The 19290-nt window shown below is 41.4% G+C and overlaps 1 protein-coding gene across 1 annotated transcript in view; it reads left to right on the forward strand.

The window, feature by feature from the left end:
• Positions 1-19290, forward strand: part of LOC106812440 (sulfhydryl oxidase 1-like) — a gene marked incomplete in the record, with an annotated part of 35322 nt that overhangs the window by 4967 nt on the left and 11065 nt on the right. Inside the window, 5 exon segments of the mRNA XM_014816326.1 lie at positions 1382-1485; positions 10622-10773; positions 11252-11351; positions 11792-11937; positions 16147-16231. Of these exon segments, the coding sequence (XP_014671812.1) occupies positions 1382-1485; positions 10622-10773; positions 11252-11351; positions 11792-11937; positions 16147-16231 (587 nt within the window).

The following is a 19290-nucleotide window of genomic DNA, read 5'->3' on the forward strand; positions in this document are numbered from 1 at the left end:
TGCAGCTGCCTCAAGTCATGCACAGGAATTAAGGTGCAAGTGCAATCGCCGGTGTCAGGTGTACGATCCTCTGCAAATGCGAGAGCGGATGTAGCAACAACGTTGACAGCAACGACTAGTGTGACTTAATGCTAAAATGTATGGGCACAGGCCATACATATATCGAGAGCACTGTTGTGCCCAGTCGAACTTACTGATTATATAACTGGACACAAACCATGACAGTAATCACTTTTAACCAAAGATGCCATATCGGAAAGCCTACATTGCCTGTTGTATTTGTCTCTTTATACACAACTGTGTAACTGTAACTATGTTAACCTAACATACATGTAGGAATAGATGACTAATATGGAATAGACAAATCAAGCAAATTATAATTCTTGTTGAAGCATGTCCACCATGTTTGAGCTTCGTAGAATAAAAATTTACAAGAATATTTGGTACTTAAATCATTCCTTTTATTATTTCCTTACGATAATGTATATCAGTATGTTAATGTGTGCTTGTTAATAATTGATAACCCTCAAATTAGTTTCATCCCAACATTACATCCCACCAAAGATAGAAAGAGATTAGAAAATCTAAGTATACACATCACAGCATTTGCCCGTATGGCAGCCATATTGGATTTGACCATTGTAACAGCCCAAAGAAACCTCAAATCGATGTAAGAACATCATAATCAGATTTTCTGACCCCGAAAACCCCATAAATATATAAACTTTTATTATACTAGCCCTTTCCTTTTTGGAACTACACTTGATCTTTAGCTCAGATGGTGGCCATTTTGGATTTGCCCAATATGGCGGCCCCAGGGGGCGCCCTTCTTGGCGCCCGGCAGAAATCGTAATAGTATGGTATAAGCTACCTCTGGGCCAAATTTGGTACTTTTAGAAGAATCTGCACCAAACAACCTTTATATAGCCCTAACAGCCCTGACTATCTAGAATTGCTTCGAAACCGCATGTGTGCGCACATGCAGTGCCAGTGATACACCGACCGATCGCTTGCGGTTGCAGGTTGTAGCGACGAGCAACCAAAAATCGCAGGTCTGCGCTAGGAAAGCACCTACCATTCTTTGATGCTTTAGATAGCTACCTATATCTATAGCCAGGAAATGTCATAGGTATGATAATAATTACCAGTACTGGGTGTTTACTGTAGACTGACAAGCTAACAGAAAGAAAATGCCTTGTATGGCTGGCCTTAAATGTTTCTAAGAAAGATTTATTGCGTGTGTGACACATAACTGCAGGCGTTCTGTCATCAAGGTCACCCAAAAGGCCGACTAGTTATAGCATGGGCATGCCTTGTATATTTTTACAGCCATGAGAAATGGGCAAAATGTTTGTAACAAGCGATGATGCAATAATTTCAGGTTGGCAAGATGTGGTGAACATTGCTGCTGTTAATTGCGCAGAAGAAAGCAACTCTCAAGGCATATGTCGTGAATATTCTATAGACTCAATTCCCTCAGTAAAGGTATTCATATAAGAGCTAGTTGTTGTGGTTTTAAGTAGATGGCCCAAAGCCAAACATACATAGTCATATGCAGGGGTTTCATTATCTTTTATAGTAACAGGCCCAAATGCTTTTGCAACAAGCCGTGGCGGTGTGCGGGCAGGGGGTTTTGGGGGTACCCCCAAATTTTTTTTTGTTAAAACCTAGATGCTCTGAAATGCAATCTGGTGTATTTTGAGCTGCAGTAAACAGACATATTTGGATTGGGTTTGTCTATATTCAGGCCGGTACAGGAGATAATTTGCATATTTTACTATCTCTGGGTAGGTCTGCCATGTATTGCACACTAGGTGGTTGCTTCCTCTTCTTGCAGGGGATGCAGTTTCTAACGGCTCGTTTCACCGACACTCGACCCTTTATGTTCCAGTAGTTTTGTCTAATTTCTGCTAAGACTCTCTCGGCACCAGCATGACCAGTTATCTTGTGGAAATGTTTGATGATCAGCTTAGTCACGGGATGATCTGGAGGCAGAATGGCAAGATGTTTGGCTGAGTCAGGAAGTGGTGCATTCGACAGGCGGCCACCGACTCTTAACATTCCATCCGCTGACATCACGGGAGAGAGCTTCTCTAGTTGTTGTAGCTTCGTAGGGTCAGCGTGCCAGCTTCTCTGCATGTAGACTATAATAGCTTGTTCAGCTCTCTGGATTTCTTTCACTGTGACTGGTTCAGTACGTTTGACATCTGACTTCTTCCTCAGAAAGGATAGAAAGACTGAAGGGACTGTCTTTCACACGAAGGATAATACCTACAGCTCGCTTCAGTTCATGCCACGACGAAAACCTTTCAAACAGTTAGTCGACCGTCGTCTTGTTCGCTTTAGCTTCTGTAGCTCTAGTTGAGTAAATCTCCCTAGCCTTCTTGATCTCTGCAGCGGTAGATATGTCTCCTAAGTCAGGTTGGGCTGGCCATAGCTCCTCCTTGCTCCACAGGAAGGTAGGACCTTGCGTCCAGCGTTCATCAGTTATCATCTCGTCAGCTGACGTACCCCTAGAGATATCATCCGCAGGATTGTTGTTCGTATCAACGTGTCTCCATCTGCTCGACGAAGAACCTTCATGTATTTGTGCCACTGTTCGCTACGAACGTCTGGAATCTTTTCCTCGCTTCGCAAGTAGTGCAGAACTATCGTACTATCTGTCCAGAACACAGATTCTGACAGAGTGTACTCGAGGTGTTTCCTACAAGCCTGATCGAGCTTTACAGCAACTACGGCCGCTGACAACTCTAGCCTTGGAATGATTGTTGGCTTTATCGGTGCTAGCCTGCTCTTTGCCATCACTAAGCAGCAATGAATCCTGTCAGATGCATCCACCATGCGCAAGTACGTAACTGCACCAAATCCTTTCTCTGACGCATCGCTGAAGTGGTGTAGCTGAAATGCGACTGGCGCCTCTAATCTGTCGCTTGGCTTCAGACATCTTGGAACTTTAAAGTCTGCTATCTTAGGGAGATCTTGAAGCCATCTTATCCATTGATCCACGACATACTTGGGTATCACTTTATCCCAGTCTAGCTTCTGTTTGCACAGTTATTGGAACAATATCTTCGCTCGCATGATGAAAGGTCCGACGAATCCTAACGGGTCATACACTGTAGCTCAACATTTCTCTCTTAATGCTAGGAACATCCTTCACGGATACGTTGTAACCGAACTGGTCGGTCTCTACTCTTCACAGCACACCGAGGGTTCTCTCGGCAGGCAGACACTCTTCCTCTAAGTCCAAGCTTGCTGCTGCTTTAGCCCACTCTGCCTCTGGTAGTAACATCATAACTCTGCGTGAGTTACTGATAAACTTGGTGAGTCTGAATCCTCCCAGTGAGAGAAGCTCACACAGCTGCTTTCTCAGTCTCACCGCCTCTTCCGAGACAACGAACTTTAAGCAGTCATCGACGTAGAAATTCTTGTCCACCGTCTGCACAGTTTTTACGTCAAAGTTATCCTTGTTGTCCTCTGTCGTGCGATTAAGGGCGAAGTTGGCGCAGCTAGGGCTCCATACCTCTCCAAACAGATGAGAAGTCATTCTGTAGGTCTTGGGTTGTTTGGTGATGTCGCCACTCTCCCACCAAAGGAAACGTAGACAGTCCCGGTCCTCGGGGTGCACCTTCACCTGCATAAACATTCCCTCACTATCTGACATAAATGCTATAGGTTCCTGTCTAAATCTGAGCATTACGGCGATCAGCCAGTTCATAAGATCAGGTCCCTGACGGATCAGATCGTTGAGCGAGACTCCCTGGTAAGGGGCAGAACAGTCATACACAACTCTGACTTTCCCTGGCTTCTGTGGATGGATCACAGGGTGATGAGGCAGGTACCAGATGGCTTCCTTACGATGGTCCAAGGCCAGCTGCTCGCGAGGCACCTTTTCAGCATGCCCTTTCTCCACAGAATCCTGGATCCATTGAACATACTTCTCCCGCAGTTGAGAGTCCTTGGACAGTCTCTTTCCAAGCAAATCAAGCCTGTGCTTAGCCATGCTGTAGTTGTTTAGCATCTGAGGCGGTCTCTGCTTAAATGGGATCCCCAGTGAGTAATGTGGACCCTCACGTCGGATTGAGCTTTCCCACTCAGACTCCTGTCACTCACAGACAGAGCAGTCTCTTCTTTGTACAATGGGTCATCTAACTTCCAGAATCTCTCCACCTGTTTCTCCAGGGACAATGTCGAATTGACAAAGTAAGTGCTAGCTTTCTTGGGTTTAAATTTCTTGGTAGGGCTGAACATAGCCCATCTTAGTGGAGTTCTTGTTGCAATTGGCTCCCCTTCCTTACCAGAACGAGTCTCTACATCGATAAGAAGGTGTGCATGATCAGAGCCAATTATCAAATCCACTTGGGAAACGTCCACATTCACCAGGGTGACGTCTCTCAGATGTAGCATATCTCTGATATCTGATGAAGTCACACGGTTGTCTAAGCTCACATTCAGTTTCTCACGGGAGATTACGTCGGTCAGTCGGAACGTCTTGCCGCTGTTTAAAGCTCCCACATCAAGATCTACAACCGTCACTTCTTCCTCGACATGGTCTCCATGGAGAGTGGTTAGCTCTATAATTCCAGGACGGCCAAGAACATTTAGCTTGGTTGTCAATATATCGGTGCACATCGTTGAATTGGAACACCTGTCTAAGAGCGCATATGTCTCTGTCTGTCTCCTGCGTTCAGGGTCCTGAATGGCGACAGGGATAATGGGCATGCCAATTGTGCCCTGTCCTGCACCAGCGAAGGCACACCTGACGTTCATGTTAGGTTGGGATTTGATTGTTCCTACGGGCTGGTTGTTAGCTGGGAACGTGCTACCTCTTGTAGTCACGGGTTCAGCAGCAAGGGTATCTGTAGCTGTCTGGTGGTTAGGCAGGTGCAGCCACCTGTTGTGTCTTTGACCACATCCAGGAACATTACACGTCCACTTCTTCTGACAGTCTCTGCCGAAATGCCCTGATTGGAAACAATTCACACACAGCTTCTTCATCAGGACGAAGCTGTGTCTGTCTTTAACGGCAAGCTCTCTAAATCGGTTGCATTGGTTGAGATAATTGGTATCCTTACACATAGGGCACGTGGGTACATACTTGGGAATACTTCCTCCTATGATAGACTGCTCATGTGTTTTCTCTATAGGTTTAGTCTTGGCGTCAGACGAGAAAGCAGCATTCCTTCTCCTCTGCTGTTTGAAATCAAAGCATTTATCTCTAGGCTGCCTCAGGGTGGATTTCTGAAGATTGCCGAACTTAGGGTCGCTCTCTTCATCCATTACTCTGTCTACAAATGATATTATATCATCCAGGTTCGGTATGCGTTTCCTACTTTTAATATCAAAGTTTATTTTCCTCCATCTGTTTCTGACATGCTCAGGTAATTTCTCAACGACTGCACGGAGACTGGACCTGGTCTCTAGCTCGTTAAGATAGTTCATTGATGACAAGGTTTCTTTACATGTACTGAGGTCATCAGTAAACACTCATGTCTCGCATGTCTCTCAGTTGAGGTCTCTGCAACACCTTATCCAGCCACGCTTGAGCAATCACATCTTCATTACCATACCTCTCCTTCAACAACCTACGGACTAGCTTGTACCCTTCACAATGCTCCTTAACGAGGCAGCATTCCAACAGGTCTCTTGGCTGGCCAACGCAGTGTTGTATCAAACCGTTTAACTTTGTGGCGCTATCTAGAGTCTTTCCTTCCATTGTATTGTCGAACAACCTCACGAAGGGGTAGTACTTCAGAGGGTCTCTGTTGAATTTTAGAATTTATATCTTGGGAGCCGTAACGCTGTCTATGACCGACTGATTCTAACTCCGGGTCTCCTCCATTAGAAACTTCAGTGTGCTCACGAACGTCTGAGTGGCATTCTGCGCAGGAGTGTCTGACGCGGAATCTGTGGATAAGTGAAACGTCTCTGTACTAGCCTTTGCCTTTGGTGTATGAAAGTCCTCATCAGCATAGGCAGGCTGGAGGGGAGTAGACTGCACTGTCGGCTTGAACTTAGACCCGACTTCTTGTTTGAACTTCTGCGTCTCTAACTCCACTTTCATCATTCTCAGCTTGTTTTGATACTGTTCACGTTGCATCTTTAATTCCTGTTCCCTATGAACCGCCACTAGTTCATTCTCCTGCTTTTGTTTATGCAGCAAAAGCTTGTATGTTCTTTGCTGCTTTAACTTCTCCTTCTCTAGGTTTGCAATTTCTCTCTCCAGTACCTTTACCGAGTCATGCTCATACTCGCCATCGTCGTCCTCATTACTATCGGGTGTAGTCAGAGCATTATCTTGGCCAAGCATTGGTTCAGGTTTAAGCAAGGTAGTGTCTGGTTCCTCAACCTCCTTAGCCTCTTCATACAATACATCAGCAATCCAATGTGTGACAGTGTCTACAAAACTGTTGGCATCGGCCAGGAACTTCTCTCGATATTTATTCGATTTGGCAATATCAGCTTGATCGGTTAGCCCCTGGTGGTAGGATGCGTGAGCAGCCATAAAGTTTTGCACGGACACTTCAAAGTCAACCTGAAGGTCTTGCACATGAAGCACTTGTCATTGTTCTGCACATGAAAATTCGCGTCTTCAACGGTAAGCCACAATGGCGAAAAGGTGTGCGCGTCACAACCCTTGGCACCTAGTTGGTATCAATGCGCTGCTGCATAAAGTAGTGCACCGCGTAACCGCGTAGCGGCAGGAGTTGTCACCAACAGTATTATTAGATATTATTATAGATCTATCTATTACTAGTTATCTATCATTATTCACTCCTGATGATATGATGTCGCTGTCAGTACTAATCTGTTAAGTACTTTAGACTGTAGAGTGTGTTCGTATCACTATCACTGTATCAGTATCCAATGCAGTGGCGGATCCAAGGGCGCCCCCCCCCCCTATTTTTTGTTCCCCTTTGGCACGTGAAGCGAGCCCACCGGCACCGGCGCTATCACAAAATCCGCACCCCCTAAAATGAAATCCTGGCTACGCAGTTGTGCCCCCCCCCCATCTCAAAATCCTGGATCTGCCACTGGTATCAGATAATGACACGCCACGCTTGTTGTTTGATGAATATTATTTATCCTTTTAGATAATACCATGAGCATACTAATACAAGGCCTACTATACATGTGTTTGATCATGACGTTATGGTTAGGTTAACATTGACTTTGACAATAGATCTTGGTCTTTCCATCATCCCCTTGCTGTATTGTTTACTATTCGCTTTGTTAAAATCCTTGTTACTAATATTGAAAGCAATAAATAAGATATCTTATAATAGACTTACTAAGTCTAAGACTATGCATGAAATGAAAGTACATATATTAAAAGCATATAATTGCATGTAATGTATCAATTGATCAATGCAAAAGTAAAAAAGCTGTAGTTTTGCAAAATATAAATCTGCAGATATAGTAACACTACCCAACACATCAGAACAGAGTAACTACTAATATGCCATATACTATGCTATATCTATGTTATCTCTGGTTGTCTTATTATACGTGTAGGCAAATGACAATATAAAAATGCAACATTGCATGTGAATCACAATGTATCCAATCACATCCATCTTCACATCCACACAATCCATCTTCTATCCCTCTTGCACCTCCCTAAAATTCGAATACACCTACAACTACAAGTGTGTCACCGAAACTACTTCACGTATTGTGATTACGTGAAGTAGTTTCGGTGACACACTTGTAGGTGTATTAGAATTTTAGGGAGGTGCAAGAGGGATAGAAGATGGAGACATGTAGAAAGGGTTGAGGCAAGGGACAGACAAAGGATATATGAAAGGAAGAAGGGTATGGGAGATGACAAGAAGGTGGATGAGGGAAGAGGTAGGGAAGAGGAGGACTTATATTTAAGGTAGAGGAGAAGCTGGTTACATTGCTTGATTTTATTACTAAAGCCTAGCACAGACCTGCGACTTTTTCATGCAACTTGACAGCGATTCTAGAATCGCTGTGAAAATTTCTGTGAAATCGCTACGTCTGCGAGAACGTGCAACTGCAACCCATAGCGATTCTGGTCGCTTGCGACGAGTTGCAAGAAATCAAACTGTTTTGATTTTGAGCGACTCGTCACTCCCAATCACTCCCAAATTGCTCTTAGTCAGGTCTGTTAGGGATATTTTGGTGCAGATTCTTCTAAAAGTACCAAATTTGGTCCAGAGGTAGCTTATACCATACTATTACGATTTCTGCCGGGCGCCAAGAAGGGCGCCCCCTGGGGCCGCCATATTGGGCAAATCCAAAATGGCCGCCATCTGAGCTAAAGATCAAGTGTAGTTCCAAAAGAGAAAGAGCTAGTATGATAAAAGTTTATATATTTATGGGGTTTTCGGGGTTAGAGAATCTGATTATGATGCTCTTACATCGATTTGAGGTTTCTTTGGGCTGTTACAATGGTCAAATCCAATATGGCTGCCATACGGGCAAATGCTATGATGTGTATACTTAGATTTTCTAATCTCTTCCTATCTTTGGGGAGATGTAATGTTGGAATAAAACTAATTAGAGAAGGTTCCTGATACCATTCACTGTTTCGGCGCGTATGTGAACACATTTGGTACTAACAGGGTTTACTAGAATCCCACCACTCCACCACAGAGTCACCGCAGTAGACGTTAGATGAGCGCTGTCGCTCAGCGGCACTTGTTTGTGGTGAGCTACAGTGTCATTGACACTTTCATTTTATTAGGCCTTTGGTGTCCTTGACCTGGTTTGTGTGTGTGGGGGTAGGGTAAGAGGGTGTTACTCTCAGTAGCGCACTATGCTAATAGAATGTTTTGTCCTAAAACAGTGATGCTACAGACAGACACAATGTACTTCAGGCCTTGGTCGGCTATCATCCAGCTAGCTTTCATGCAGGTTTGCCAGACCTGAGCAGCCTGGATGCAGTACAAGTCGATGATGCCATGACAACCAAGAGGATGGCAGAAAAGTAGGTGCTTTCTGCATCATGAAAATTCCCCATTTTAAATGTCAGGGTTGAGGTTTTGCTTTGTAAATATTTCATTTTATATGTGTGCTTAGATGTGTGTAAAAACAATATAATAATAGAAAAGTGGAAATACATTGTACTGAAATCTTTCTGTTTTAAAGCAAGAATAATGCTAATTATAAGTATAGTAATTATGGTGAGTAGTAAATAATAAGACTAACTGCTGATGAACAAAGGTGCACTAATGATAACTGCAAAAGGCATTTTTGATTCCACAAGCATTGACAGACAGTCTTCTTCTCAGGAATTCAATTGGTGACCATGCTCACATGCAAGATCTGGAAAGCGCCCTCTATTACTCACTAGCGAATGAAGTCACACGCATGAAGACCATAGCTGGAGAGAATCTAGATGCTCTGAAGGGCTATGTCGTCGTACTTGCAAAGGTATCAATATTTTATGTTAATAAATGACTTAAAAACTTGTATAATAATATCCTAATATTAATACTTATATTAGTTAAGGCTTTAATGATACACTGAAGGTTTTATGTGAAATTTTATCAATTTTTTTTAACAGTTATATTTGATAGCTGCTGCTATATGCCACCTCTGTACCTAGTTATATTCCCATATAGAAGTGTGCAATGAGCCATGGCCCCATTCATTATCCTATTCACCTGCCTGTTCTCTACACAGAGTGTACTATTTATTATTTTCAGATTGATGTTTTTCATTAGAGGCAGTTTCTAACCCTGTTCAATAGAGTATTAAAATTTCATATAACTTAGTAGAAGGTACTAGAATGAAAGTGTCAATGACACTGTAGCTCACCACAAAAAAGGACACAAATGAGTGAGTAAGAAGAAGTCGGTTTTAATTGAGCAACCATCGACGTACATTATAGAAACGATTGCCATCTGTATATTGCAATAATAATTTATAAACCAAAATGAATCACAATTTGTGACCGTAGATGGCATCCACCAGCTTCTCCCCTCCTCCTTCTCCACCACCTTCTCCCTTCTTCCCTTCCTCCTCCTTCCCCATCTTCTTCACAGCTGGAAGTGACGTCACAAACACGCGATTACAACTGATTGGTTATAACACAAACCACGTGATAAAATATGCAAATTATCTCCTGTACCGGCCTGAATATAGACAAACCCATTTGGATTACAGTATGGTCCTTTTTTCCAATTTGGTTTCTCCTGGTACATTCAGAGTTCACCAAAAGTTACCAAATTATGACGATTTAGTAATTATAAGAGTTAGACAAGTACGTAAATAGCGTTACTCAAAAACAAAACAATGCTTTTTGTGCACATAACATGCATACAAATATACTAAACTGATTTATTAGTAGTAGCTCATAAAACACTCACTTTGGAGAATAATTTTTATTTTATTTTTAAATATCATACTTGAGCCAATTGTAACCGGCCGAAACAGCAGAGTAGACGGTCAATTCGGCCGGTGGCCTTTTCCTAATGAGAACACTGCATATGTAGGCATACATATAATTATTACTTTATATTTAGTGCTCATTCTTGTGCTAATTATATTGCTTATTCATGTGACACCTAACTATGTTTATGAGCATAGTGCAGCTTTCTTTGAAACCAGTATTAAAAAGTGCTACATTCTTTTCGTTATATATAAACAGTACTTGAAGCCATTTACCTATGAGGGTGATATTGGAATAGAAATCAACGGCTCAATGGAAGCAGTCCATTTCACCAAAGCGATCATTAAACAGTTGGAACAGCCTCCACCAGGTGGTGCATCAGAGCATTGGCCAAATTTCGAGATAGCCTCGTAAGCCAATTCAATATTCAGTAGGCCTGTACTGTAGTATTTGGACGCTCGCTTGAAACTGGACGCTCCTAAGTGCGCATGCGCGCATGCTCTTTTGTTTTCTTTTTGTTTCGCCTTGTAACCTGACACACATAACACAGTCTTACTAACTTACAACATTGCAAATTGTTTCAATCAAATATTTCCATGAGTGACCGGGTTGGCCGCCATGTTTGTTTATTGCGACCGTTTTCGATGGGCGAGATGCGCAGATGACTACTGCGCATGCTGCGCATGCGCCCTTGCTAAACAAGAGGCGCCTGCGCGCATGCGCACTTAGGAGCGTCCAGTTTCGGGCGAGCGTCCAAATACTACGGTACAGGCCTACATCCTTAAAAGCAGAGATTTTATTTTCAATAACATTAAAAAAGTTATTTCACATTATTATTGTTATAAACAAGTTAATACTAAGATTGCAAGGTCTTGTCATTTTATATAGTGCTAGCACAGTTATGGGTCTTTGGAAAGGCATAAACACACGGGTAACTCATCATCTACTAGTGACAGTCGAAGATGGCGCCTCCCTTCTTGGAAGATTGGTATGTATTTTATTTCTAGTTACTGAATCAGAGTGACACTCAAGTGTATGCTTAAAATGATTCACACCACTTGAAAATAGATAGTTCACCCCAATCTTTTGCTGAACATTAGTAATTTTGTTATTTCACTGCCCGGCAAACATGGGTTTCAAAGTCATTTTGATTCTTAAAATTGTGTGCTTGTGTCACTAGTATAAAGAGTAAACATGTTGTGTCTACTAGAGTCTGCATAGCTTGCATAATTTGGGTAACTCTGCCTGAAATTCCTGTTTAACGAAGAAAACCAGCTACAAATGAAATTCTTTGTTGCTTTTCAAGCCTCTCCACCAAGTCTTGGTCTTTTCTTGCTGCTGTAGAAATGAAATGTGTGTTATGAATGCTTACTGTTGATGCTCTTAGTGCTGTCCACGACTGGAAACCTATGTGGCTTGTATTTTTAGCTCAGCATGGACACAAGAAAAGTGAAGGCACTGCACACAATGAGAGTCCTCCCAGATAATAAAGGTCTTTTAAAGGAATTGAAGGTCACACGATGGCCCACCGTCTATCTTGTACACCGCGACGGCACACACACACAGCTCAGTCAGTACGTGTAGTTGGAATTTCTTTTGATATTTTTTAATTATGTTCAGAGGTGTGTAATGACATTATACAGCCTTTTTTTTAGCTCACCTTGACATCGTCAAGCTGAGCTATTGTCATGGGTCGTCGTTCGTCATACGTACGTCCGTCCGTCCGTCCGTCAACATTTCGCTACGGTCAACGATAACTTGGGAACTGTTTGACCCACATGTTTGAAATTGGGTATAGTTGTTACTGCTATTCTCCCATATAAACGATCCTATTTTGGAGCACGCCAGTTGACGTACTTTCGAGCCACGGCAATTTTTTGGCAAAAATGGGAATTGCCATTAGTCAGTTCAGTGTCAACGGATTTTGCTCATTTTTGGTATGTGAATGAGTTAAGGGCTAGGGGTTTATATTTAAAAAAAAATTATGCAAAATAGGTAGGTTTTGGCAATTATATAGGCATATTATATAGACACGATAACATAGATATAGTCTGTGGTGTCACACTCGACTGGTTTCGTTTTACCAGATTTTATTGACAATATTTTAATGCAAATTGGTATTTCCTCTCCACCCTGCCGATAAAACGTCTATATTAAAGTAAAGTTTTACAAAACATGTTCGGAACGCAGCATTTAACCTATTTATTTCGAATGCCATCGCTAAGAAATATCAAAGCGGGTATAGCCACTACCATCACAAATTGTGATTCATTTTGGTTTATAAATTATTATTGCGCTATACAGATGGCAATCGTTTCTATAAGTACCGTCGATGGTTGCTCAATTAAACTGCTTCTCACTCACTCATTTGTGTCCTTTTTTTGTGGTGAGCTACAGTGTCATTGACACTTTCCATTATTATGATATAATGATTTATGCTAAGAAACATCATAACGGGTATAGCGCCGGTCTACCCTCACAAATTGTGATTCATTTTGGTTTATAAATTATTTGTAATTTATATATATAATATTATTTATTATTCTTCACCATAAAAAATTACACATAATTATCAAGAGTATATAATGGAGTTCTCCCATATATACTCTTCGTTTCTATAATGTACGTCGATGGTTGCTCAATTAAAACTGACTTCTTCTCACTCACTCATTTGGTCTCTTTCAGCTCATCTGACATAGTCAGATGCAGCTTGTAGAATCGCCATGATCGCGCCGGTGCGTGCGTTCGTCCGTGCGTCCGTTCGTGCGTCAACAGTTGGCACAAATCTAAACGGCTCGACGTACGGTTACGATATTCGGGACGTGGAGGGGTAATCTGAAAATCAAGTTGGGATGTCGAAGCTGGGGGGTCAAAGGTCAAACGTCAAGAGGTGTAAAAGGAGGGGAAACATTCCCTCCTTAAGGATACTCTCCACGTTGTGCACGGGTATTGCTCTAGTGAAGATTAAATGTTTATTGGCAAATGAATCGAATCAATCACTTGTTTTTTTATAGAGGAGATATTATTCTCTATGCTCAAGCAAAAAATTCATGAAATTTCCCAGCACCTAATTATGTTACCACACAAATTTTGAATTTTTATGTAAAAATGGTATTTTGATATTTCTCCAACTACCAGAAAGAGTGAGGATACAAAATTTTGCGCACATGTTAAGCACAATATGGACCAAATAGCGCGTCAGGATTTTTCTTTAATTTTCATAATTTACCGAGCAAAACTCGAAAAAACTACTTAAAAATCAAGTTGTGTGTTAAAATAGAAAATTTTAGCGAATATAAAGAGGCATAACTAATAAAGTACGGCACTTAATAACAATCCCTGACGTGCTTTTTTACGCACAAATATGTTACCATTAAAACGAGTGTAAAATTAAATTAATCCGAGTCTGTAATCACAGAGAAATATCCATTTATACATCGCGCTACATGTCAGAAATCGAAAACGGAGAAAATCGGCGTTTTTCTATTTTTCACAATGAGTGGCCGCCTGGTGCATGGGTGAACGTATGTGATTATATCTTATTGTTAGTACTTACTCGCGACATATCCATGACTAAACTGACACCACTAAATTGCCGTAAAATGTTCCATGCACCTTGAGAAATTCGTGAGAAATTACGAGATTACCATTGCAGAACGCGCGAACCGTCGCTCATTCCTGACGTCACAAAGCTAACATGTCAACAACGCGCGCCATAACCCCACTATAGTAAGGTGTGTTGCGAGGTGTTAGAACTATTTTGGGTGTGGCGGTACTTGTTGGATCACTAGCAGATGTACATGAATGTACATGAATACATGTAATGACAGCTGTAGCAGGGATGACACTTAAAGGAACAGTAGCCTCTAGGTTCTAGGGTTATTTTCAGCTAATTTAGGTTATAATTGCGCTACATACAAAAGTTTCATGGTTCAATCACCATTTAGAAATATTTTTAAAAAATGTTTTAAAACTAACGACTACAGTTGATTACAACGACCGTGGCGCCACTCAAAGCGCACGATCTGAGAAGTTTGCGCAAAACCACTTTCAGCCAAGGGCTACAGACCGAGGGTATTTCTTATTTATTCATTTAAAAGCAAAAGGATTGTAATCTCTTATAAACGACATATAGTTTTCAGTTATAATATGGATAAATTTGCCCTAAAATGAATATCGTTCGGTTAAATAGCATTTAGGTATAAATATAATTGCACTTTTGTGATTAGCCCTCGGTCATTTGCCTGCAAATCGAAAATGCAAATACGCAACTTTTTCAGGGTGGCAGCAGCGTCGCGGGTGTCATGGCGCGCTTCAAATTTCGTAGCGTTGATGTGTAAATAATTAATTAAGTATCTGGTGACAAATACATGTGGATATTGAATAGACGATTTTGTTATACAGTAAGTACAGTTGTATGCAGTAAAATCCTAGAGGCTACTGTCCCTTTAATGATACCTGCTTAGTTAATATCGTGGTTGTATCATGTCTCTGATATAATGAAGTCAGCGCGCCTGCTTACTACACAGTACTGCCGGGCAAGCAAAAACGAATGCTGACAGTTCACATGTACCGTTATATGGAGAAATTAGCATGTACACAGCGTGGCCACATAGTGTTACCATCGAAATAAAGTTGAAAACGAAAAATCAATGAAATTTCATGCACAACGTGGAGAGTATCCTTAACTTAAGGTATATGGAGGAAATGCAGAATTGCGGCACAAATCTAAACGGGCTCGACCTAGGCTCGGTGATAGTCGGTGTATTGCATCATGGTAGGAAAAACCATCACTGCCGAAATTGGAGGCCACAGGTCAAGAGCGTCAATGGGCACAGGAACACATTTTTAGACATTTTCCGAGGACATGCCGTCTGACGGACGCGGATTGAAAAACTTTTTTGTTTCAGCGCGACCTACCATTTTTATGGCTTTATTAAAAGGACTATGAAATGTACTTTCCGCTGACATGCCGAAGAGCTAAGTGTCTGATAAACTTTTGACCCTCAAGAGGAGGGTTAAACATGGCATTTGTTTTACTGTTAGAAAGAATTTGACTGTCGGGTTTGCGCTATGAATCATACATGCGCTGGATGTATGAGGCTACAATGTCACCAGTGAAATTTCAAAAGCTAAATTTGCCTTGAAAGAAGGTTTATGCGCCTCCTTAAATCGTATAAATTTCTATGCATTCTGTACTGTCAGTGTGTTACATGTAACTTATTCCACTGCCAGAGGCGACTGGCCAGTGCATGTTGGTGGTGATATACTGTGTATTTTTGCCTGCGTAATTAGGTCAGGTGGCACCTCTCTATTTCAGCCTGTAGGCTGCGTAGGTAAATGGATGAGTGCTTACCTTATTCTGTCTTGTCAAATAGTTGTTGCTACTACGTACGATGGCGAGCTTCCATCTTTAATCTTAAGACACTTAAACGTACGCGCCATCTCGTGGGCAACTTTCATAACGATCCCAACGAACATTCCTTCGAGAAGGTTGCTGATACCATTCACTGTTTCGGGCGCGTATGTGAACACATTTGGTACTAACAGCGTTTTACTAGAATCCCACCACTCCACCACAGAGTCACCGCCAGTAGACGTTAGATGAGCGCCGCTGTCGCTCAGCGGCACTTGTTTGTGGTGGAGCTACCAGCTGTCATTGACACTTTCATTTTATATAGGCCTTTGGTGTCCTTGACCTGCGTCTGTGTGTGGGGGGTAGGGTAAGAGGGTGTTACTCTCAGTAGCGCACTATGCTAATAGAATGTTTTGTCGTAAAACAGTGATGCTACAGACAGACACAATGTACTTCAGGCCTTGGTCGGCTATCATCCAGCTAGCTTTCATGCAGGTTTGCCAGACCTGAGCCAGCCTGGATGCGTTACAAGTCGATGATGCCATGACAACCAAGAGGATGGCAGAAAAGTAGGTGCTTTCTGCATCATGGAATTCCCCATTTTAAAATGTCAGGGTTGACGTTTTGCTTTTGTAAATATTTCATTTTATATGTGTGCTTAGATGTGTGTAAAAACAATTATAATAATAGAAAAGTGAAATACATTGTACTGAGAATCTTTCTGTTTTGAACAGCAATACATAATGCTAATTATAAGTCATGATAATTATGGGGGGAGTAGTAATAATAAGACTAAGCTGACTGATGAACAACCAGAAGTGCACTATAAGTCGATAACTGCCCAGAAGGCATTTTTGATTCCACAAGCATGACAGACAGTCTTCTTCTCAGGAATTCCATTGGTGACCAATGCTCACGATGCAAGATCTGGAAAGCCGCCTCTATTAGCTCACAAACGCTGCGGAAATGAAGTCACAGCGCAATGAAGACCATAAGCTGCGAGAGATGCTAGATGCTGCTGAAAGGGCCTATGGTCGTCGTACTTGGCAAAGGCTATCATATTTTATGGTTAATAAATGACTTAAAAACTTGTATAATAAATATCCTAACTTTAATACTTTATATTAGCTTTAGGGCTTAATGATTAACTGAAGTTTTCATGTAAATTCTTATCATTTGTCTTTTTCAACAGTTATGTTTATAGGGCTGCTGCCTATAATGCCACCTCTGCTACCGTAGATTATATTCCCTTATAGGAAGTTGCAATTGAGCCAATGGCCCATTCATTATCCTTTCACCTGCCTGTTCTCTACACACGAGTGTACTATTTATTATTTTTCAGATGGATGCGGTTTTCAGTAGAGCAAGTTCATAACCTGTCAAAATAGAGTATTTAAAATTTTCATATAATCATTAGTAAACAGCTACCTAGAATGAAAGTGTCAATGACACTGCTAAGCTCACCGACGAAAAAAGGACACAAAGAGCTGGATAAGAAGAAGTCGGCTTTTAACCTTGAAGCAATGCGCAGCCGTACGTATCATTATAGAAACGATTGCCATCTGTATATGCCAATAATAATTATAAACGCAAAACTGAATCACAATTTGTGACGATAGATGTAGCGCTATTAGCTGCTATTGGTAGCGATGGCGTGTTGAATAAATAGTATAATGCTGCGTTGCGACATGTTTTGTAAATCTTTACTCTAATATAGACGTTTTATCGGCAGGGGGGAGAAGAAATACCAATTTTGCATTAAAGATATTGTCAATGAAATCTTGTAAAACGAACCAGACGAGTGTGACACCACAGACTGTTTGTGTCTATATAATATGCTATATAATTGCCAAACCCTACCTAATTTGCATAATTTTTTTTTAAATATCAAAACCCCTAGCCTTATTCATTCACATACCAAAAATGAGCAAAATCCGTTGAACCTGAACTGACTAATGGCAATTCCCATTTTTTGCCAAAAAATTGCCGTGGTTCGAAAGTACGTCGACTAGCGTGCTTCAAAATAGGACGTTCAATATGGGAGCATTGCAGTAACAACTATACCCAATTTCAAACATGTGGATCAAACAGTTCCTGAGTTATCGTTGACCGTAGCGAAATGTTGACGGACAGACGGACGGATGGACGGACGTACGACGGACGCCGACCCATGGCAATAGCTCAGCTTAACGATGTCAAGGTGAGCTAAAAATAGGAGATATTTAAATTTAATTTATGTCATGAGAATACGATGCCGTAACGAAACAAGCCTAAAAGGTGTAACAAGGTGCACGCACTTGTGACAAGGTTGTTATCTGTTGAAACGCAAACTCTTACGTCTCTCTTTATTGCATTAATTAATTAAGTGTTCAATTACGTCATTTATTATGCTCCATCAACTGCCAGTGCTAGCCAGTTGAAACTACACCTTGGAGCTGCTGCCAATGTTGGCCATTATTATCACTTCGAGTTAGTAATTGCCAGTCGCCACTAATTCAAAATGTGTGTCAATAGGCTGCTGCTGTGTAAGCCAGCTGGCGTATAGCTGCTAAGCTTTGTGGCTAGTATTTAAATGTGAGTTTTGACACTGTAACTCCCAGTATAATACTGCATTAATATTCTATAGTTAATATACTATCTAATGCTATAGTTAGCTGATAGTTATGTAACTGGCTGGCTCCCATGTGTAGTTGCTATTGCTGTGTGGCTGAAAACAATACATCTCGTTCATTGCTATGGGTTTGTTGACACCCAGATTAGTGACGTCATGCGCACCCTGCTCACCCAATTTGCATCGAATGCCAAGTGGCACAGATATTTCTTGTAATTTCAGAATTTCAAAATTCACAGAACATTTGACCAAATTAGTGGTTTCAGTCAGTCATGGATATATTGCACTAAGTAATAAGAGTATAAATTTCACATACGTTTCCCCATTTCGCACATGAGTTTGACCATGGTGAAAATAAAAAAACGCTGATTTTGCCATTGCTAATTCCGCCACAAGTGCTGATGTATAAATGGATATTTCTCGGTCATTCTAACTCGGACTAAATAAATTTTATACCAGTTTTATTGGTAACACATTTCTGTTATCAGAATTTTATATTAAGTGTTGTATTTTATAACTTGCAGTTCTTTATTTGCGCAAATGTTTAGTCACAACATACATCTTAACGTTTATGACACATGTGACTTAGGCAGTTTTATCATTTTTAGCTCATCTGACGTAGTCAGATGCAGCTTGTAGAATCGCATGATCGTCCGTCCGTCCATCCGTCCGGCCGTCCGTTCGTCCGTCAACAGTTGGGCACAAATCTTAACTGCTTGACGTATGGTCACGATATTCGGGACGTTGGGGGGGATCGTCAAAACGAGTTCTATCTTAAGATAAACGACAAATAGAGTACCCCATGAAAGACTAAAGAATCCAGCGCGGCAAGTGACCAGGTAAAGGCATCGGTTAGCTGAAAGACCCCAACCCTCACCCGCTTTGAACAAGAGAATACGCCAGATTGAGCCGAAAGGTTCTATAGGCTTTGACTCTACACCCAGCTTCAACATCTCACTA

Source organism: Priapulus caudatus, unplaced genomic scaffold, assembly GCF_000485595.1.
Source record: "Priapulus caudatus unplaced genomic scaffold, Priapulus_caudatus-5.0.1 Scaffold649, whole genome shotgun sequence".
Classification (NCBI taxonomy): domain Eukaryota; kingdom Metazoa; phylum Priapulida; class Priapulimorpha; order Priapulimorphida; family Priapulidae; genus Priapulus; species Priapulus caudatus.